General features: G+C 42.5%; 1 protein-coding gene across 2 annotated transcripts in view; it reads right to left on the minus strand.

Moving 5' to 3' along the window:
* The window catches only part of dab1b (DAB adaptor protein 1b), a 40,318-nt gene that overhangs the window by 2,976 nt on the left and 13,451 nt on the right, over nucleotides 1–23,891 (minus strand). The window contains exons 2-11 of one of the 2 annotated variants that reach the window (XM_079568638.1): nucleotides 19,266–19,873; nucleotides 9,562–9,701; nucleotides 7,625–7,723; nucleotides 4,584–4,715; nucleotides 4,342–4,461; nucleotides 4,130–4,168; nucleotides 3,107–3,172; nucleotides 1,842–1,901; nucleotides 346–393; nucleotides 17–128 (exon numbers count right to left, since the gene is read on the minus strand). In XM_079568638.1, coding sequence (XP_079424764.1) covers nucleotides 17–128; nucleotides 346–393; nucleotides 1,842–1,901; nucleotides 3,107–3,172; nucleotides 4,130–4,168; nucleotides 4,342–4,461; nucleotides 4,584–4,715; nucleotides 7,625–7,723; nucleotides 9,562–9,701; nucleotides 19,266–19,335 — 886 coding nt within the window. In that variant the 5' untranslated portion in view covers nucleotides 19,336–19,873. The remainder of the gene's footprint in view (nucleotides 1–16; nucleotides 129–345; nucleotides 394–1,841; nucleotides 1,902–3,106; nucleotides 3,173–4,129; nucleotides 4,169–4,341; nucleotides 4,462–4,583; nucleotides 4,716–7,624; nucleotides 7,724–9,561; nucleotides 9,702–19,265; nucleotides 19,874–23,891) is intronic. The other variant, XM_079568639.1, reaches the window with a different exon arrangement.

A 23,891-nucleotide genomic window follows, 5' to 3' on the forward strand; every position in this document is an offset into this window, starting at 1 on the left:
TCATGTGTATGGTTACCTGATGGCACAGATGTGGGGCTGAATGGAGCGTACAACTCTGCGGCAGCAGCGTGTTGTTGATGGCGACTGCTGCGGCTCGGGTCCAGAGTGTTGGCTGGAGACGGGGGCATCTGGAGAGCACATACAAACACAGATGTCAGGCTATCAGTATCACCTTGCCAAAGGCACAGCTCATCTATCGTCAGGACTGCAATACAAGTGAATAAACGTTTCAGAAATACTAACAGTATTGTGCTAATTTCATTAACTAACACTACAGAGTTACAGCTGTTGATATTGCTGTTGCACAATGTACAAGCAGTGAAGCAGCAACTCAGAGATACTTACCGAGGGAGGAGTAGACATATCTCCGAACAGGTCAAAGTGGTTGATATTCTGTGAATTTGAAGAAGAGACAAGAGAGTGGTGATGCATCAGAACAATGAGCCAGATCCTATGGTGCTGGCATGGTTGGGCAGCCAGGTGGGGTGTGAAATCTATTCACATTGGCAGAGGGGCTGAGTGTAGCGAGAAACAACTGTCTTCTCATTTCATTATCAGAAAATGGATCTAAAATTAGACTTTCAAGGCCCTCCATTATTGAGTGTGTAAAAGGCTATTCACTTATAAAACTAGCTTTGATTAGATATTCTTGTTTCTGCCAATCAGAGAGCCCCGTGAGAGAGGGTCCACTTCATTATGCTGCCTCCAGCCTGCATCAAGATAGACACACAAAGAAGGGTATTCATTTCATAAAGTACTTGCTCCGTGAAACCACCCAACCAAAACAAAGACGCCACCTCTCCCTCTACGCCCCCGTCCTCCACTTTAAAAGGAGTGGGGTCACGGCTCTGAAAGGCACCATGAGATGGCTAAGGCGCATGAAATGTCGTTGGGGCCATGCAAAGCAGACAATGATTCACATGCAATAAAAAAAACCACACGCACACACACAGACACACACACCGACAGACACGGACAAAAAGACAACAAGAATCACCAACATTAGTGATTCAGAACAGGGTGTTATGTCCTTTCTAAAGCAGAGGCCATAACAGATTATAGGGTTTTTTGCAACAATTGAAGGAAATACGCAGAATTGTGAAAGTAAAAAAAAAAGAAAAGGTTTGTACACAGAAGGTGTCTCCCTGCAGGCACACATCAGGGGAGCTCTCCAAGGTCCTTAAATAAAGCTCCAACTGAATGAACAGACAAGCAGTAACACTTAAGATATGGAAGCACTGCCGCGTATATGGGCATGGGCTGTTCGGCTGAGATAGCGAGAGGCTGGGACAGTTTATCTGTGCTGATATGCCAAGCAACAAGCACACAACAGCAAGACTGAAAAAGGGCTATTCCCAGAAGTTGCACTGAAATCATTGTTAAGTCAAAATTGGGAAAGGTAGTATTCTACTCAGGTGGAATATAATCTAAATGAATAAATGTTGTCTTATGATTGATCTAGATGTTGGTGACTACACTTCATGCACCCACCTACAAACCTCTTCATCCTCTGAAGGAAACTGCCTTTTTTTTTTTTTTTTTTTTTTTAGACATGTCTGTACCAGCTGTAGAACATGGATCAAATTAGGGATTCGGGATCCGGAGCCTGCCTCTCTAATGTTGTGTGAAATTGCTAACGTGTCTGACTTTGGTTGCCTAATCAATTTGTCGTATCTGTTGAAGCAGGCGATGCGTGGCCAATGTGTGGATCATTGGAAGTTTCATGCCCATTCGCTAAAAAGCGTTGCACGGAAGATTCAAGTTGCTTCCTTCAATCTGATGTTAGCAGAGGTTTGCATGTGGAAGAGTTAACCAAACAAATAATGAAATCAAACACCTACAGTGAAGAAATGCCGCTTTGGGACATCATAGATCCCTTCCTTCTGCTGACTGGTTGGGACCTGCGTTGGGTTGGAGGTCAGGTCAAAGAAAGATTAGGAAACAAAAGCAACATCTTTTTCAACTTTAAGCCTAAAGGACTGAAAACAACTCTAAGTAGAAAAACCTCACTCTGTTCTACTCAATTTAGCCTCATTTTAGAGATGTAATGTTATCTTTTGGAGCCGTGGGACTATGCAGATCCCACAGTTGTGCTACAGAATCAATTCTACTTAAATCAATATTGATTTCAAACAACAGTATTAAGAGGAGCAATTGTTATGCTGCAACGGTATGACTCAACTATCTGACTATAAGAAAAACACCTCTTCCCATGCTTATTTCATTCATTTCAACACGCTGTGGCGCTCTCATCTGGTTAACTTTCCCCAAGTCTATTGATCTGGTTTGGACCTAAGATCAAATGGCATGGTGAGTGATTAATCTCTCTGCCTCTCTGCATCTTTCATCTTCAGAGGAAGGCACATACGAAAAGGCAGAGGAGAGAGGAGGAGGGGAGAGCAAAGGGGGGATTAAAACGAACGACAGGTCCCTCGTGTCCTTCAACGGCTCCTTCGACATCCAAAAGTAAAAGGTCAAAGGGGACTATATCAGAGAAGAGCCCAGTCTACCGTCTGTACAACTGACCTTGACGTTGTCAGAGGAGTTTTGCTGCTTTCACTTTAAAGACAGTATCTAGGACATTTTTCCACCCATTTCATAGAAACCACTACTACCTATTGCTACTCATACTTCAACTCCTGTAATTATATAATCAATGCTATTATCAATGTGAGCATGCCAAAAATGTCCACTACCACCGCTATAACACCCTATGAGAATTTCTATTACTGTTCGTATTGCTGGTAGTGTTTCCAGCATCACTACAACTACTGTGCAAGCACTATACTCTTGTGCTACTTCCACCACAGCTACTGCTACACATAGGCAAGATGTCACACACACTATAGGATCAGTTGGCTCTATTTTACCACTCATTGAGATTAATGCAATCTGCAATTACAAACATGCCGTAGTTCTGATTTTAGGAATAATATTTGATTTGATTTCTTTTGTGTATATTTATATTATTTTATTTTATATTTCTCAGTATTTCTGTCCTGAACTTCAAAGATTTTGTCATAGAGAAAACCTATTTCTTTTTAAGCCACACCTTGTAAAAGAGAGACAGGAAGAGTGAAGGGGAGGTTTAAGTCTTGTCTTGTACCTGATAAACGCTCTCCTCTGACTGAGGGCCACGCAGCGGCTCATGTCCAGCCTCAAACACTATGTACTACAAAACACAAGTGATGGCAATAATGAAGAGGGGCAGAGGGGGTAGAAACCATGTTATTAAAATAAAACAATGTAACGGGAAGAAACAAAAGCACAAACAAGATGGATCATGGGAAATGTAGTCGGGGCGGGGTTGAGGTGGGAGAGAGGAAAGAGCACAAGTATAATAGGTCAGGCAGTAGTTCAAGGCAATGAGATTCAAGCTTGAGGTCTACCTTAAACATCAGCGATGTGATGCTCCACCTCTTTGAAAAAAAAATACAAAATAAAAAGTAAACCCGAAGATCAGAATATTTATTTGAGATCCACTGTGTGAAACAGTTTCCGATCTGGATCTAAAATAAATATCCTGGTCACAGTTTAGAGTTTTGTCAACCAACATTAAAAGAACTGAAAACTGCAGATGAATGACTTAATGCAAATAGAGTTACAAAGTGGTCATAACCACTGAACAAAGCATTCGGAGTAAGAGTTAGTGTTGTCTGTATTCAGTGAGAGCAAACACATAGGAACAAAACACAAGTTCATCAGGAAAGGCAGGGTACAACCAGTCAGGGATAAATCACTGGAGGGAACATAGACACAGATCAACTCAAAAATATGGTTTTACAACACTGCACTGGCAAATGGTGGTTGGATGGTTGAACAAAACGGTCCACTAAGATGGTATAGAATATTACTGACATGGAGAAACATCATGATTCATTAATTTAAGCAAGTCACATGACCTGACATTGTTTTTAAAGATCCTATTTGGAACAATGTGTCACTATTCTTTACATAAGACATTAGTTGTAGAGAGTTGAGTATTGTGAGCTACAGAATATGACATTAATGTACTTAAGCTCTAAATGTTCCACATAGCATCTTTAGCGGCAAAACAGCCTAATACATGAGTGATATCAACAGAAGGCATTGTATTAGGCATAATGTAGTCAGTGCGTCCATGGCCTACCTGGTAAACAGGGTCGTCCACTTCATCCTCCAGGATGGTCTGCACAGTTCAACGACACAAGTTTTCTTTGTCAGGCAAAACCTCTTTGATAATCAAGTTATTCTTTTATTCATGATATTGCTTTACACTTGTTGTAAATATGTATCACTCCTTAGAGATCATTTGAAAGCTAATTTGAAAGCTTTTATTAAATACAGTACCATAAAGCTTACCTGATACACAGCCTGCTCACATTGCTTGTCCTTCTGTGCCTTCTTCTCCAGCTCCTCGCGCTGTTTAATGTCATATATCAGGGTAAAGAGGTCACGCAGGTCAATGATGAGAGGCTCGGCCTAAAGGGAAGAAGGAAAAGCATATGGAGGAAATCATGAAGAAGAGAATGATGGACATGCGTGTTGCACACAAGTGACATCATACAAAGTGCCGTATAGGTTAGTCTGAGATGGGAACTCACAGATTGTGCGGTCTTGATGGCAACAAACCGATGGTGGCCCTCTTTCCCACACACGTAACCAAAGGCACGGTGGTCCCTTGTGTCCTTGGCAATGTAGCTGATCTCGTGGACTGAATGGTGATGCAAAAGAACCTAAAACCACAGATATAAGCTCAATTATTAAACCTGAAACAGGGAATACAGTGCAGGGATGGATTATTTGGAACGGATTATGAAGGGCTTCTTTTTATTCCTTTTTCAGAATCATTTTTTATAAAACACTAACAATAAGGAGTCTTTCTCAAATAATGTGTTTTGTCAGCATGAGCTCTAATAGAAATGTATTGTGGCTGTAAACTAATGATTCAAGGAATATTTTTGTGTTTGACTATAGGCAATTAGTTTTCAAGCCACTGATACTGTAAAAGTCCTTGTGTGGAGACTGGTCAGATTTATTACTAAGTATGGTAGATACATGTGGTGTTTGCATATACATGTAAAAGAATCTCAGGGGCCTTAAATACACAAATGATGCTTTGACTTTGAAAAGTCAAAGCATCATTTGCTTCTCTGTTAGAAAGATATGAATCTGGCTGATGAGTGGGTTGTATAAAAACATTTCTGATCATTTAGTTTGAGAGGTTAGCTGAAATGTAGCTTCAAAATCTGGTTACAGTAGAAAACGCTAATGCTTATTATGCACCAATTAATATTCTGCCAACTTTGCATGATGAATTTACCCTCCGACTGCTTGATTGACACATGTGGCACTGCAGGGAACAAAGGGGAACATCTTAAACCCATCTACACAGAGAAACTAATTTTGCTGTCATTCTCCTGCTGCTCAGCTACGAGCACAGATAAAGCTGAAGCACTGGGGAGGAGCTTTAACTTGTATTTCATCTGATACAATCCTTAAATTGTGAGTAGAGATATTAGCAAGACCTCAGATTATTGACAAGTGGCCGGTGCAGTTATTTCATATCTGTTCTACATGAAACATTCTCTTTGCAGCTCACACTGACACTGCTCTGCTGAAGCGATCTAACCAAGTCACCGGGGTATAAGGCACAACAGGCAATTTAGTGTAGCATCATCAGTCAATAAAGCAGTATCACCAGTGGGTGACACATTTGGCTATCAAATGGGAGGTAGAAAGAGATTTTAAATTTTGAGGTTGTCTTTATACACTCAGGGGTATCTAAATGTGTTCACTGAGGTGGTCCCGGTGGCTTTTACAACAAGTGCAAATCGTAAAAGGTTTAATCCAAATTCTATCTGCGAATTTCGGGATTGTATGAATACATGTACAATGTGCTCATTTATGACCATTTCCCCATTGGTAATAACTTTTCTGTCAAATGTACTCCCTGCTTTAGCCCCTTCCAGTGGGGTGGCACAGGCCGAGCAGATTCTGGGGTGGCCTATGTGCCCTGGCCACCCCCAGACACATCCCTGCATACACCAAACCAGCATTATAAACCACATTTTTACTAATTTTACTAATTTTTACAAATTTTACACCGTCACACCGACGTGCTCCACAGTGAAATCATGGATTTCATAGAGAACAGATAAAGTAACTAAAAAAGAAATGGTCACTGCTGGGACGGCCCATAAGAAGCGGCAGGGACTCATCTCCTGATGTGGAGCCAGGCTGGTGGTCAGAATCAGCTGGCTGGAGGATTCACCTATTGTACATGTTTTTAGTGGTAGGGGAAACCGGAGTGCCCAGAGGAAACCTACGCAGATGTTCCAGCTGTGAAGCACGAACGTTACCGCTAAAGTCGCTGGTGATGTTCAATAAGGCAGATGTTTGAAGCTCATTTCAGTGCATCAGTTTTAGATAATCAATACAATATGAGAGTGGCATGTTGGTCCAGTCATGTGGTTGTGCGAATGATATTTTCAACATTCATTTGAAAATTTGAAGGAGCCAATGGGACAAATGTTACGGCATAAGGATGACTGCTGCACTGAGGGCGGCCGAGGAGCAGCCAGTGCATGATTATCATTAGCACAAATGATCATTAAGGGGTGGAACTGACTGCTAATTACGTGCTATAGCTGATGAGCAGCGCGGCCGGTACTCTGCCAACTCTCCGCCGCGGGACGGGGAAGACGGATCCTCTCTATCATGTTGTAATGGGGCAGGGAGGCTTTGATTCAGCCAGGGGGAGAGAAGGAGGCCCAGATACAAGAGGAAATAGACAGGCTCATAACATCACATAAGTATAGGTCCTGCAGCATAGCCTGGTCTACTGTAGTTTCTACTCTGGGTCAAACATTTAAGACTCACAATTTAATGCTGTCAACTTCGATTTCTATGAGCTAAAGGGCAAACGTTCTCTCGAGAGCATGTCAGCCTAGCTATGTTATTTGAGGTTTGGGATGTCTTTTGGCAAATACTGAAAGAAATAAAACTGCTGCTAATCTGAATTTATTCCCCAAAAGCCTTGTGCGGGAACGGGGTATTGATTTGTAATGTATTTTCCAAGATAGTTATGTTATACAAAGTTATGACAATGTGCATCAAGATGGAGCAGAGTACAGCGGCTTACACAGTTTTTAAACCTTTTTTAAAAATCTAATTTCATTGCAAACAGGGGACTGGTTTTAGGTTCAGCTCGTGTTCATTTCAGGGATCATATCTGTCACGCTTCAGTGAGTGCTGTTGTGTGGCATATATATTTATATATTTACACAACAATGAAAAAGTAATGATAAATTAATTGTAAAATGCAGACTTCTCAGAGGAGATTAAATCAATTAGTTCTGCTTCTGCTATCGCGGGACACATTCAGCTTTGTTTTGTAATGTTTTAAATTAAATTGGCAAACTTGAAGCGAGAAATAGTATGCAGAAATTATGTTTACGTTAGTGCAAATTCGTTCCAATTCTGCTTCATCAGTTCTTGTAATATATTAACCGCGTTATATATCAATTGATCTTATAAGATGGCTCCGGAGAACTGAGCCTTGCACGTGTCCGCCCTCTGAATGTCCCGCAGTGCACAGAGCAGCAACTGGAAAGCCACTATCTCCAGACAGGTTCCAACTCACCCCCGATCTTTCACAGTATATCTTGATTCCCCCAAAGGAGATCGTCAAGAAGACTCTCTGCTTGTGCTCCCCTTTGGAACGTGCCGAGGATGCCATTCCCTGTGAAGAGATAAGAGAACCCACGTGAGATGAAAGGACGCGCGCTTAACATCAAACATAGCTTCCCCCCTGTTCAGGTGAGTGTGACAGCTGTTACATAAGCTGCGATAGGACAAAGTGTACTTTTAAATGGGCTTTGTGAAGCCTCACTGCCACCAGAATCACTTTATTCCTGCTCCATTTTGCTCTTGTTGCATCTCCTGAGTTAACAAGTAAAAGGTGATATTTGCTGACCGACCAAGACGCCACTCTGACAACTCCACGTAGTGCTGACTGAACAACCCACCCTGGCTTTTGAAGTCCGTTTTTTCCCAGGATTGTCAGCAGCTTTCTGTCTTTGACGCTCTTAGATAATTAACATTTTAAAAGGCGCTTTAACTGAGGGGTACCTGTGCACTTGACATGTCTTTCAGGGAACAAAGCCCCCGCGCGAGAGGAGCCAACTGAGATGGGAGGAAGATGCTTGGCGTGCTGAACGTTCCTGATGAAATTGCAGCGCAGCGTTTGTTGACAAGTGATCAATCATCTCACGGTGTCAACCCCGTACGCCGAATGTAAGTCTCAGCAGATGTTCACAACAAGGTTAGTTTCACTGACAGACTGGACAGACTCGCCACAAATACGTTGTCTTTTCTTTCCTGTTGTAGTAACAGCAGTGGGTCATTGTTTGCCAACCACACCGTCACAGTGCTGGCCCCAAGGTGTTAACCCCTGTAAGCCCCTGCCACATGTGTAGGTAGAATTACATTTATCAAAACGCTGGACGTGAAGAGGCCTCATGAAGTATTGGAGATGAGGAAGAGATAAAAATGAGGGGAAAGAGGAGGGCAGTCGATGGATGCTGTCAATCAGGCATCGGCTTCTCCATTTGGGGGATTAGTCCTCAAGGCTGTAAGAGGCAGCTCAATAGAGATCCCGTCCCCTCTCTATCCCCGGACCAGATGATAGCAGGTTTGTATATTGACTGCTCCATTGACTGTAACTGGCTGCTGGCCGAACACGACTGCAGTCATATAGAGGGCAGTGCTGAAATGTCACATGGAGACGTTGGAAAATATGTTTTAATGGACATTTAGCAGGAGTGAAGAAATGATTTTCCTATACTGAGCCGCATGTATTTAATCTTAAGAAAGTCAACCAGAGATTTAGTCTTGGAACAACTATTATGCTGCAGCCCTGGAGGGATGCGTATCAGCTATGTAATTTACCATTTGTTTTTCATGGCACTTCCCAAAATGCCCTGAGTTTACCCCTCACATAGAGCGCTCGCATAAATTCAAGACAAAAACTGGACTGAAGGGGTAAGAATGTCATATGCTTCTTGACTTTTGAGTTGGTCATTTATAGAAATACAAATGTATGGCTTCTAGTGTCTCCTCACAAGTGGAGAACATGTTTTTATTGGTGGAGACTTCGTTGTCACATGTAGGCACGTCAGTCAGGACCAAAATAGCTATATAGGCTTGTTATATTCAATTCTGGTGCAGCACTGCTACTTCAGGACAGGCGATGGATTGATAACAGACCAAAATGTAATGACATTTCTCCCAAAAGAAAGTTGAGAGAGGAAAGGGAATAGAAATATACTGATATAAGATTAAAGGGTGATGGTGCTTCTCCTGTTGACTTCTAAACTGACTGTTGTTACATCATTGCTCTTCCTGGTGCTTTGTCACCACTGATACACAGTAATGTGCCTGGACTGGGCCTGTTCCGAGCGGTCAGTTTTTTTGCTGGGCCTGGCTGAGTCACAGACAGAGGACGGCCACTCTGACTCACTGATCACCAAATGTGAAGCAGCCGGCCGAATGTGAAGAGGCACACTCTCAAATGCCCACCTTGAGTTTCATCATGGAGTCCTGGCACAGCTTGTCTCCTCGCGCCGCCGTCACTTCATCCATCCCTATCAGCTTGGCCTTGTAGCGCACGCCATCTCCACGGAAACGCTTAATAAGCCCGGTCTCCGTCCGATCTTGACCTGCAGCAGGAAGAGAGAAAGAGAAAAAAGGAAATTATAGATAAACATAATATATTCAAACCCACATCTGAACTGCACAAAGCGAGAGGACGTTTATGTACGTAAAGAGGACGTTTTAGTAGTGCTTCTTTATATGTTCAGAAAAGGACTATTTTTTATGGTTGTCCTGGGGTCGACTGACATACGGGAAAACGCAAAGTGTCATGCAAAAAGACACAACAATAGTATGTGCCAGTCGGAGGTGGTCAGCTAATATTGAATCCGGATAACCACTAGCCACTGTCACTCCAAAAAAGGTTTAATGTGAGTATAAGCAAAACAATGTTCTCTGTTCTCAGGAAACTAGACCAGATGCAGATCCCCACTTAAGGCCCATAGCTGTTGGAATAGACTTTAGTCTCACTGAAACTTAACTGATTTACCAAATAAAGAGTAAATGCTATAGTAAAAAACTAGATACAAAACCAATTACCATTTAAGGAATTAATGAGCCAAAATAAATTGAACGATCCAAACATGTTCCAGTTCTATATCTGATTTATGTATTTATTTATCTTTGCAGTAACGATTTATAATAAGGTTACATGAATTCAGGCATTACTTCATAATAATTCATGCATTAATTCATCATGACTTCATGTGAGTTCATGATGATTGATGAATTCAGGCAATGAACTCATTAATGATTAATTTATCATGATCATGGTGAAATCTTGTGCAGAAGAAACAAACGGTGGCAAGGACCAAACTTTGTATAAACTAAAAATGAACTGATGATGATAAGTTGATCATGACTGATGAATGTGCCCCTTAGGCTGAAGGGGCAGCTTTGATAACTTGTATAAACAAATAGGTTGGGGGTTCAGATCAAGGCTCCCACATGTGCACAGTCATTGTGTCCGTGGGCAAGACACTTCACCCACCTTGCTTGTGAGAATGTAGTGTGAACATGTGGGGGTGGTCGGAAGGGCCGATGGTGCAATTTGGCAGACCCTCGCTTCTGTCAGTCTACCCCAGGGCAGCTGTGGCTACAACAGTAGTTTACTACCACTGAGTTTGAAGTAAATGAATGATATATTGTTAAGTGTCTTTGAGTGTCCAGAACAGCTCTACATAAATCCAATGCATTATTATTATTAATAATTATTGTTATTATGTTGGTTGAGCACACCAGCTGTAAGCTTATATTCATGTTTAAAAGTATCTAAAAATAAATATTCATTAAAAAAGTCTTGAATGTTGATTTAAGCTCGCTTCTGTGTGTAATTGCTCATCCTAAAACAGGTTCTGTATCTATTAAGTTCTCAAAGCTGCAACGCTTCAGTTTAAGGGGCACATTCATGAAGTCATGACAACAAAGAATTCATGATCATGATGAATTAATCATTATCATTCCGTTCAGTGCCTGAATGAACTGTGTTAATTCATGAGTATTCCATCATGAAGCACCATGACCTCACATGAATTCATAATGAATTAATTATTAAAGTCATGATGAAATCATGCATGAATTCATGTACCCTTATTATAAAGCGTTATCATTTTTGCATATCTTTTCCTAATTTTTAGCATGAGGTGAGTAGAAAGTGCGAGCTGAGTCCAACAAATCGCTGGACAGAGCTGGTGTGAGTTGGCCGGTCTGATATAAATATTTATGGAATAGGAAATGAAGAATGAATAGTAAATTAGCGGCAGTGGGCAAAGTCTGGAATCAAATTGAGGTTGAAGATTGAAAATGAAGTTGGATAAAGCCGGCAATTTATTAAAACAAATGATACACGGATAGGCTCTATTGGAGGGCATTCGGGCAGAACGCAGAGGTGGGAGGTTGCGCCCAGGGGTCCACCCACACCCCGGTTCCCGTGGGTGCAACCGATCCGCGGCGAAACTGCTTGAATGGCGCCTATTGAGGGGAATCATCTCGCTCCAATGCTTGCCCACAATCCTCCCCTCGGCCCTCCCAGGAGTGATGGATGTCGGGTGAGGCAGCGAACATGTATCTGTGTCTGTAGCCTCTGGGCTTCGCACCGGCAACCCCTCCCTTATCCCGCCGCTGATGATCCCGTCTGTCGACCCCTCTAACTCCTGCATCACCTCTTTTTTTGTAGCGTTTTGATTATGCGCATTCAAGCCGCAAGCACTGTCTCGTACAGCCCCGAAACTACAAACCTAAATCCATGTCGTCTGTAACTTTGTCAGCCACAACACAGGATTTCCAACAAGCAAAGATAGTAGCAAATCAAGGTCACCAGCACCTTGGAGGATTTAGCAGTTTCCTGGCACCGCGCTCACTACCGTTCTAGGTCATGAAGGCTGTATATTTAGCACACGTGTTACATCGGAGCTTATAAGGCTGCGACCAAAAGCTATTACGCTGTTGAAAATGAGGTTATTTTACACCAAGCATAAATCGATTCCTTTTTTTTTTTCTTTTTTCTTTTTTACCGCATTTGGAACCGTTCCCGGTGATAAAACTTCCTCAAAGTGGGGGACAGAAATCAAAAAGAAAGATGGCAAATTAAGTAAAAGGAGCGAAGTTAAATGGCTCGTGCAGAATGAAAAAATAAATGCGGCAGTGATTCGAGTGCCTGCTTCTAACCGTGCGCGCGCACACACACACACGCTCTCACTAATTCATGAGGGCACATTTCTCCAAAGGGGGAAGGGCCCCAATGATGCTAAAGTCATTAAAGTCTCTAAGCAAGTCAATGTCGAATCTGGGCCTAATTCAGACTTGTTTCGCTGCCAGAGGATAATGGCTCGTATATAGAGAGACGGAGTACAAGTGAACATTAAACTTGAAGCAGCTGCCGCGGAGAGAAATATCACTGACTACGCCGACGACAAGCTCGTGAACGTGATGATGAAGTGTGCGCCGTAAGAGCTGGAGGTAAAAGGCTGGGCAGTTTCAAAATGTTGAATGGGCAGAAGGATGAAAGACTACATAATTCATAACGGAGATGGAAAATTGTATTTACTCAAAACTTTATTTATATAGCACCCTTCATGCACAAGCACAACTCAAGGTGCTTCAGCTAAGAGGTAGCCTGGTTTTACCATACCCTGGACCTTCACAAGGTGGGAGGGGTGAACTCCTTTGAAACGATTGGATCTGATTTTCGCTAGCGTTTGGTTTGTGACGTATGTAATGCGCCCGAGCGAAGCAGCAATCATAGGCTAACTAGGGGGCATTCCTTGCGTATTCCAAAGTTTCAATTCTAATTTCAGGATATTAGGGAGCCGAGCCAGAAATATTTGTTTCATTTTCATCACGTTTTTATATGACTTTTTGTGGCTTCTTTGTAATTTCTTTTATAGCTTTATTTCAATACTTTTTTGTCATAGTTTCATCACGTTTTTGTGTCATTTTTTTGTTGCCTTTTCATTTCTTTTTTTCACTTCTCTTTTCTCAAGCGTTCGCCTTTAGGTTTTGGGTGAAGCCAAACTGGAGAAAATGTGCTCGGGTTCAGGTGGGGGTTAAGCCGTTAATGGGAATTGTATTGTGTAGTGTGTTTTGGAAACCATTTTGGTCCATTCCCCAAATCCATAAAGGCTCTTGGGGCGTCATCTGTACTGTATTAGTCAAAGTGTTGGGACGTTTCACCCTTCAACCAAGAAGCCTCATCAGCAGCATTGAAGGGACTATACAGAGTCTAAAAATGAAAAAAAATATATATGTATTTCCTCCCCTTACATGTTCCAGCAATGTCCTAATGTGTAGAATGAGCCCAGACATGTTCAACACAACTGCCGCTAAAATCCTGCACGTCACAAGTGCCATCATGCACGAGCTTAATATATAAGGTGCAGTTACACCTTTGACCTGAGGTGGCAGTAGTGAGTATAAAATGGCCAACTTGCATCTAGCCCCTTTAATGAAATATGGCCAACACTTCTGAACTATTGCGGTACAAATAAGCACTGGTTATAAGGTTAAAACACAAATACAGAAATACTCAACACATTCTTAGAGTAAAAGTAATATATTTCGCATTCCCTTGCTGACTACAGCCCCGTTTATGAAATCCCATGTGATATAAATGCCCCTTTGTACTGACTGTAGTTTCATTTTACCCATGATACATTGCGCCCTGGTTTTACTGACTCATACACTCTGTAATGTAATGCAAAATGTGCGATGCTCTAGTTGCATTTTAAACATGACCAGTTCCATTGGGTGCAGCCCTCTTCGATATGAGCCTTAACCAGATGCTGTGTGCCATTTATTTCTTTACATACTGCATGCCACCTCCCCCTAATAACACTTCAGGAGAGATTTAGAGCTTTATGCACTGATACACTCTCCAAAAATAGGGCCCTGCCCAATGAACGGCTCGACGCTGTGGAATATCTTGTAGGCTACGTGTTCTGAGTTCAAATGGAGTGAGCGTGCTGCGGGGCAAGTGTTTTATGTTGTTACACGGTTAGGAGGAAGACGAGCGAGCGAGGGAGGGAGAAGGTGAGACACAGATTTACTTGTAAGGTTTAGCCGTGTTCCTGGTAATATTTCGAGCTGAAAAGGCTGACGCTCATAATTTGTCTGACAGAGAGTAGCCTAAAGTGGTGTCTACATTAGGATGCGTCGAAAGCGATCATGTGTATTGCCACAACAGTGCGCCAGCGGGGCTTCCTGGTGGTCAGGGAGGCATGCGTTTTGACATGAGCTTCTTCAGGTGCATTATGTGATTTGATGTCCAATAGGCTATGATTTTGCATGGGAAACTTTCCCCCTGGGGACACTTGTATATTCTTATATACAGTGGGAGGAAAAAGTGGGTACACTTTTTTCTCACATTTCTGCCTAAATTGTACCACCCAAACATTTACATTTTATCATATTTTTATTGGCCGTAACATGTAAACATTCACAGGACAGGGAGGCATAAGTGAGTACACCGCCTGAATCTCACTGAACTGCAGCAGTTTTGTAAAGAGGAATGGTCCAAGATTCATCCTGATTGTTGTGAGTGTCTAATCTTCAACTACAGAAAAGCAGTTATTGCTGCAAAAGAAGAGTCAGCCAGCTACTTATTAAAGGGGTTCACTTCACTTGTGAATTCATTTTTCCATTGATGATAGCACATTGTCCAGGCCATGAGGCAACAAAACAGCCCACACCATGATTCTCCCTGCACCATACTTCACAGTGAGGATATGGTTTTGATGTTAGTGTGCTGTTCCATTTGTCCTCCACACATGACATTGTGTGTTCCTCTCGAACTATTCAACTTTGGGTTAATCAGTCCACAGTATATTTTAAGCCACTGTGTACTCATTCTTGTGATTTTAATAAGGATCAGACCACATTTTATGACAAATTTAGGGAAAAACCACTGTAAGTGCCTACCACTGTATACCCTCTAAACGCTGATGAAACAAATGTGTTTTTAAAACATATCATTTGGTTACTTGGTAAAAAGTACTTACTTTAATCTTTATTTAAGGGACAATGTACAAAGACATCAGGCTCATAGAGATAGAAATGTACTGCACCAGATTATACCTAAATAGCTAGTTTGCATCCGTAGTCCCTGAAGGTAAAGAACAGTAAAACATCCATCACTTGCAGCACATTGCTTTTTAGACAGATGAGTAATGCTCTCATCATTGTTCTAATCCATAAAAAAGACTGCCCCTTTCTAAACCCCATAAGAGTTCATGAAAGGCCATGAGGTGTGGCATATATGGTGGAAGAATAACTAATGCTACAAAGCTTTAAGTCTTTTTATGAACCACTAACATCTCTTAATTTCACATATTCATACTCACTTCTACTCACTTACACGTGTAAACGAACACAAGCACTGAACTTTGCTTTCTGTCAAAACATTGCTTCTTTTAGCTCTGTTTTCGCAGTAAAGGCTGTCCAGAGACAAGACAATAGTATGATGTTTTTGAGACAGGTTTGTATTTAAGGAGTAATTGATTAAAATCACACTCAGGTCTTGTGTAGATGCAATCATTTTGGATTATACCTCCATCACTCTCCAACACAGAGAATTTTGTATAAATGTATTCTTCCCTCCCAAAAAGCATCATGTAGTTCAAGGCCAGCGCTGTTCCAAAAAGTCCAGGTGGGCTTTTTGTATGAGACACTGCATGAGCGTCTGACACACTGCCTGTCCACCTCGAGGACCACTGAGAGGACAATTATTAGGCCTGCTCCTCACTGTTACCAGGCGGATCACAGCCCTGTATGGCACATAAGAATGGGGACGGGGTTCGCACAGATGGCAACAGATGGAGAGTCAGAAGTACCCCTCCAGATATGAGGACTTGGCAACGAGAAACTTTTTGTTGGCTATCCAGGCATCGGGGCAGCTTAACCTTTGAACCTTTGGAGTGTGCGGATCAGTATTGGCCTGTCTACTCCCGTCAGTGTCTGTGAGTGCCGGCGGTGCCACACGCTCACCATTCATTTGGCTGTGATAAGGAAATATGAAACTGCTGGTTTTCCGTCTTTCAACCTAGTTACATACATTACTGCGCTTGGCCCATTGCCGCAATGTGAACAATATGTTCCTTTTACCGGAAGCAGAATCGTCTTTGAACCAATAATACAAAATCAGTGTTCAAATAAAACTGATTATATTTGCTGTGAAATATACACTCTCCATCCTAATTGAGAGGTAGTATCTGCTCATGGAGCCTACAATCTGTTGCCAGCATTTCTGATGTTTTATAAGAAGAAGATGATTGATTATAAAGCACCCAGCTCTAAACATAGCCTCATATGCACGCCATTTGCTGGGTGAAATATCAGAAATGGTGTGCAATCCGAGTACAGGACCAACCAGTACATCTGCACAAGGGCGATGATGTTTGCTGGAGGTGGTGATAGGCGAGATGGTTCTGCATGGTCGTTATAACCTACGATGAAATTGTGCGATGAAATGGTTTGATAAGAGCCGCGCAAAAAAAAAATCATCATATGGTTTGTATTTGCACCAAGGTGACTGGCTGCTCTCTCCCCGTCTCTCCCTGCAGATTGTCTTTGCTTTTCAAAATACTCGTATTTTTTTGTGCAGAGATTACACAGCAACAGTTGCTATGGAGATGGAGGAGAGTGGCCCACATGTCTGTCAATGGGAATGGGCGAGTGTTGGATTGACTGTGGCAGCTACACTTTATGTATGAAAGAAAGTTTTTACTCAATGGTCGTTGGATGGAATGGGATGATGGGTCTTGTCTAATCGCTGTTTATGAAACCTGGCTGGACAACTGAGGATGTCGGGCTGGGGGAATAGTCCTCGAGAAATGTGCCATAAACTGCACTTTTCCTAACAACTTTACTAGCTTAGAAAGAAAGAATGTCGATAACATCCTGAGAGAGACTTGCATCAGGGAGGGAATCCATTGTGTGTATATGATACAACATTTTACAGGTCCCTGTTGTAAACACTGCACACTATAGACAGTAGGGCTGCTCAATTTTGGAGAAAAACAAGTAATGTATTTGCAATTTCTGCAGATTTTAAACATACCCGAGGGAAGACTGTAATATGTTTAAACAGCTAAACTAATACAAGAATTCTAGAAATAGATTTCAGAACATTTTGCAGAGGTTGAGCTTGTCTTAAACATCGCAGCTGGAGACAATATACTACTTTTTTGTGATTTGCTAATTGCAACCATTCAAATTGCATTTCACTCCGATTGCAATCAAATGTGCTGCGCTAAACGGATGATGTTTATATGATCAAAACAAGAACACACACGTTTGCCAAACGTTTGTTGTAAATGAGTTGCAGAAATATGTCAAATGTTTTCTATTTACTGCAAGTCACGAAATAAGTGGTGGTTGATGAATGCAAAATCCAAATCTCCTTGACGTCCGCTCGACTGCTCTGTCCTTCACCTGCCCCGGGCTCTGCTCACAGCTCCAGTGCTTTCACAGTCGGCCTCCATTAAAGTGGCCCATTTCCATTTATATAGATCTAAATGGCATCTTTGCTGATTGGGACAATGGGGCCAAGCGAGTGTGATTAACATGGTAGAGTCCTGACTGATAGCCGCAGCTGATGGCCCTCTCAGAGCGGCGTGACCACGTGTGTAACAGCCCCCTTCACTTAACTCAAATCGATGGGCCCTCCTCCAGCGCTGCCATTTATCTACCCCGGCCCGCAGAGCCACATAGGAGCGGTCCATCGGCCCTGGGGGAACTACATTTACCAGACAGTAACGGCGGCGGGTTTTATTCATAGACACAGACAGGAGTGATAGCACATATAAGGAAACAAGCATCATCCTATTTCCTCCACTATTTCCTCGTCGCTCCCGTCGCAGGCGAATCCATTTCAATCTCGAGCTGGACGTCGGGAATAAGCCTCATCCTATTACATCACGGGAGCTGTTCATCAAAGCGACAGGGTGTAAATTACTCCATCCATGACGCCTAAATCATGGCAGCACACGCCCCGCAGCTGCACGGGATGGCTGTTACTACATCTGGAGCTCTGGGCTGGGGGGCCTCACTGCGTGTCTCAGCAGAATTTCGCTCTGAATGAAACCTGTTACAATCAACGCTTAGCAAAGCTGACATTACCATCTGTTGCAGCTTATACTGCTAGAGAGATGGGTACTGGTGTAATATTTAGTGTTTCCTCACGGGTGCATGTGTTACAGTAATTATGAGAATTTGTGCGATGCAAGTGAATGAATGTGAGAGTATATGCATGTTTTCTTAATGTTTTCTCAGTTTCTTTCTCGGTGGACCCCAAGAAAAATTCAGTTCAACCTCTCAACTCCCACTTTAACCAAGCCCATTTTCTCCAGTTCAGCTTTACCAGAATGTAAAAGCTTCTTCTACAGCCTATAGGCCAGAGTAACGCCTCATTTGAAAGCTAAGACCTACAGAACTGATCTAAGATTTTTCCTTGCATTGTCGCCACATTTATGTCACATGGTTGCTGCGTGTTTGTCGTGTAGATGTTGTTTTTTTTGTCATGCGTCATCCTCATTTACAGAACATTTTTGTCGCTATTTTGACACTTTTTAAATGTGGGGGTTAACAGAACAGCTGGAGGAGGTGTGTGTGGGTTGGGAAGTTTGGGCATCTCTGCTGAGACTGCTGCCCCCGCGACCCGGCCCCGGATAAAGCGGAAGAAAATGGATGGATGGATGGATGGATGGATGGATGGATGGATGGATGGATGGATGGATGGATGGATGGAAGTTACTTAGTACTGCTTTAAGACACAATATATCACAATATTACTGAGGTCTTCCATCTGTGAACTATTTTTTTTTTTCAAACAACCCTAAACCTAACCAATATTGAGCTTTTAAACCTCTTAGTCTATATTTGTCCCTGATTCATAATTTTTTTAGGTTTGTTTTTTTAAGTTGTTTTGACGAAGAAAAAAAAGAGAGTATAATTAAATTTTCTTGGAACATAACATCGTAAACAGCCCTATTGGATATCTGTTTGTACATAGACTAATGGTACTGATTGTCTGTTGTGCACTTGGTTAATTACAGTCATAAGCGGTGCACTGATGTATCTAATAAAGTGGCCGGGGAGTGCCGCACTTCTGTGTGTTACTTTATAAACATGTCACGTACCCTTGATCCTCCTGGACTCCTTGCGCTGGCTGGTCTTCACACCCGGCTGTAGCTCGGCCTCAGCTGACATCCTCCTCCGCTCTGTCCCTGGCTGTGCTCACTGCAGATCCAGCATGGGGTTGTCAGCTCACCAGCTTTATCAGCCCAACTCTGTTCTTCAAATGTCCAATCCCGCCGCTGCAATCTCTCTCTCTCACAGTGCTTCAACTCTGGAGAGGATCTCTGTCAAATCCATGGCTCTGCGGCACTGGTACTCCTCAATGCATGAAGATCCAGCCCTGGACTTTCTCCCCTCCTTCACAGCTCCCCCATGGTGGCTGTAGTATCGCCAAACAACACATGAAAGGATTTATGAATGCGAGAGGGAGAGACTTCAGACCGGACTTGTCATCTTCGGAAGTGCACCTGAGGTATCACCGCAGAAGGTCAAGTTATCACATGGTCCAGCACTTGCTCTTTTCAGAATCCCGGCCACAAAGTCCGCCGTAATCCCTGCGACAATGATTGCTTCAAATATTGTTCTTCCAAGCAGGTGAGAGGTGGAGATTGTTCTTTGGTAGCACAGTGCAATGCATTGTGGTCCAGAAGTCCATCTCAGGCTCAGTTATCTGCAAGGCAAGAGGACAGGACAAACAATGTTAAAACTGGAATTGTAAGAAATGGAAGTGGAGATGTAGCACCAAAAAACTGGATCAACTGAGCTTTTGGAAGTGTAATCATTTCCTACTGAAAAACGAAGCTCTGGCGTTACATTTTCTCGCTTGTTCTGTCAGTCTCCTTCTCCAAACACGTTGCACCCTCTGATGCCAAGAAGTGGTGCATCTCTGTGTTTTCAAACTAGTCTTAACTTGTTCGGGTCATCTCCGCACTCAAATGATCTCCTCCTACTGACTGTAATGATTATTATTTAATCATTACAGTCAGTAATGATTAAATTACTGACTGTAATTTAATCATTACTCTCAGGAGTGGCCTCCTCTCTGGCCACTCCTGAGAGGAGGGTTCAAGACCCCAAAACTACACCTTCTTCTTGTTGATTAAAATAGTCTTTAGTCTATGGAATGGCTACACTACGATCCCACTAGTTTTTTTTGTTTTTTATAAGTGAAACAATTTATCAAATCAACAAAGATGGAACTGTATTCCCAATTTTATGCATTGTTAATGAGACAACAGAAAGCACTTTTGTAATTTGAATGTTTTCCAGCACTAAAATAAATCTAGGGCAATACACAACATCTGCACGAGGCCACTCTGAAAACCACTAACTGCATGGGAGGAGAACATGCCCCCAAAAGCCCTCAAAACTGGGGTGAGATGCGAGTCCCACGTTGTATTTTTAATGTCCTTGACCGGTGCCGGGGCTGGAGCCGAGCTGGCGCTGTGTCTGCTGGCATGTTGAAGGGCCGTTGTCGGAAAGAGAAGCCTGGAGCATGGCCTGGACACGGTGCGCTTTTGGAAGAGGAACACTGTCCTGGGTCACCTTGGACCGAGGACCAAGGTGTGCACTAGGGCTGGGACGATGCGCTTTAGTTGCGATACTATACGTATCCCGATACCCAGGGGCCGATACAAGACTTATTGAGATACAGTAATGTTAAATGTTTAACAAAGAACAGAGTGATGTGTCCAAAAGTTATATAACAAATGCTAACTATTGTAAAGACTGTAAAGTGTATTAGTCAGGCCAAAAATGTAGGTTTAACATTTTAAAAAGAATTGAAATTACTAACACTTTGATAAAGCATTTATACTTTTTTGCGACAAAGGCCTATTGCTTTTGGCAAACGATATTTTGTCCCAGCCCGAGTGTATACTGGCAAAATCTTTGAAAATACACCAGCCCAAACCCGCACAAACAAAGCACAAATGACTGACATTGTTTTGATACAACTTTACGTTTGCTGAGGGGCCAACTCCACAGAGTCGATGCCAACAGCTACTGTACAGCCAAACAACGCAGTAGGAAAAAAGATGAGCAGACGGCACATCCCCTGACAACTCCCATGATGCATTCCTGAGTTTCTCTCAGAACAGAGGCTTTAGATCATAATGAATGTTGCTATGAACTGGTACCTATTTATATTGGCAAATAAATGACAGTGTGACAGAACCATATCTTTAAACAGTCTACCCAACAAACTGGTCCAACTCTCCCACATAAGAATGATTTGAAAAAGTAGCTCTCCATTGCGAAGTCAAAACCCCCAAGGGACCTTGTGACCTCTTGTTCTTGAAGTATGACATATTTTATAATACTTTCTGTATATACAACAAGCGAATCATCCAGTACATTCCTATGCGACTGTGTACTGTACAGAAACGAAAGGCCTCTCTATATTTTGAGTGACACCCGTGGTTTTAAAGTTAACCTGTTGTTCTGAGGCACTTTAAAATCAGTGTAGCTACAGCATTAGGTCCTGGTGGTTTAGACGTCCTGGGCTGTCCCCAGTGCCACCCCTCACAAAGCACATAAAGCACATCCCGCATGAACCGTGTGCGGCACAGAGCGGAGACATATTTTCCATGTCACAAAGAGCCTTATCTGAATGTAATTTTCATCGCCGGCCAGGGAGATATGCCTCATTGTATTAGACAGAAGACTGATTTCATGTGATGTACGGCTGCTTTTCAAAACTATCTAGGTCACCCCGGCTCCCAATCTGCTCCGTGTTTTAACAGCTCGCGCCGTCTCTCATGATTTGGGTCAGAGTTAACAAGCGTCTTGCGTTTCTCCGGCTCCTCTCTCAGCGGTTCAGGGGTGTCAAAAAGCTCTTGACAAAAGCTAACCTTTATTTATTAATTTGCTCATTTCAGTCTCTGTCTTTCTCAAGTGCAGGGGAAACTTCCTTCGGGGAGATCAGATTGGGTCTGTCTGCATTTTTTTGCATCTTCTCTTTGTTTGCTTTTTTAACTGTATCTCGTTGTCCCCGACAATGCGCCTGCCGGCTGAGTGCATTGTATTTGTTCTATGCTTCTCGATCCTAATACATGAACACACCATGTAAAAGAATGTTGATTTAATGGCCTTTTCTGTGTTAAAAGAAACAGTGTGACATTATGCTTACAGTGCAGAGTTTGAATGTTTTATGTCTTCTGTACTCAGGTCAAGTTTCACAGTTTCATGTTTACATCTTCAATCATGCAAAGACCTGCTGATTCTGAGATCATACTCCTCCTAGTGTCACTAATACTTCCTCCTGGGTCTGCCGGGTAATAGACCTCACAATCAACCTCACATTGAGACAGCGCCTTTGTGTGTCTCCTCTGGTGAGACCCCGCTGCCATCTATCACTGGATATGCCCAATTACACACGCCTTCACTGCCACCATCCCCAGCGGAGTAACCCTGGATGCTGATTCCTAGATGCACATGTGTCTTCTCGACCAATTGGCTGTTGGTCTGGTGCTCTGTCGCTTCATGAAAGAAAACTTGGCACCTCACACTGGTCATCTTTGTTGCACAATGGCCCCTGGCTTATGGAGTGGGACTGTCGCGACTATGGGTCCTTTGAATACCCCTGTTGAGCCGCCTTCACTACTGCCAAGCCATTGTTAAAGAGGAAATTGTGCAATGTGTGACGAATTCAATCACAATGACATGTAATACATCTATCACCATAATACAAGATTAAGTATCCAACAATTATTTCAATCAGTCACCACAAATCCTACTTTTGCAACGTAATAATTCAATGAAAAGAATTAAAAGAACAATTTGTGCCCTTAATCTTATAAACGACAACTAATTCAATGCTTTACGTTCATTAAACATGAATAGAGAGGAATACAACTTTCCGCACAGTGAATTGAAAAGGATTTACATCACAGCCCGAGTTTCAAATGTTTACCTCTTAAAAGAAAACGAAGGCCACTCCAGTATTCTTCTGACAGCTCTGAGCTTTCCAATGACCCTACATTGTTGCAAATCAATGCAGCTATTTGTGTTGCAATTTGCAGAGAAGCTATGCTGTGTTTCAGTAATTGAAAGTGCACTAATGGGAGAAGCAAGTGAGTACAATGGTTCAGTGCTCTTTGTCGTTGTGTCCTTGAGCAAGAAACTTCACCCGCCTTGCTTGTGTGAATGTGGTGTGTGTGTGGGTGAGTTCACCGGGGGTAGAACTCAATGTAATACCACTGCCACCATATAATAACATAAAGCTATAGCAAACCTGTTCCTATTCATTCTGTTCACATCTTAGTTTTGTTTCTGAATCAATTTTTTTTATTGAAACCGATATCACATGTTGAAACATTACCAAAAGACAGCCACATGTATGTAATAACTTGCACATCCTAAACCTAGCTTTAACCAGTTTAACAAAAAAAATCATAGTGAACACAAGTATTACAATGACGTACACCAAAGTATTGATGGCACTTGGAACCTCCTTTGGCCATCTGCTGGAGGGACACTTTCAGACATAACTTTGGAACAGAAAGTGATAGAGACTTGCAATCTTTTGTGTTGAAAATTAGACAATTAAACCTCTCTCTCTTCAATCGGCACGGTAGCGCAACGGTTAGCGCTCTCGCTTCACAGCTAGAAGGTCCAGAGTTCGATTCCCACCTGGACGGGGCCGTTCTGTGTTCTCCCTGTGTCTGCGTAGGTTTCCTCTGGGCACT

Source organism: Gobius niger (genome assembly GCF_951799975.1).
Source record: "Gobius niger genome assembly, chromosome: 13".
In the NCBI taxonomy this organism is placed as follows: domain Eukaryota; kingdom Metazoa; phylum Chordata; class Actinopteri; order Gobiiformes; family Gobiidae; genus Gobius; species Gobius niger.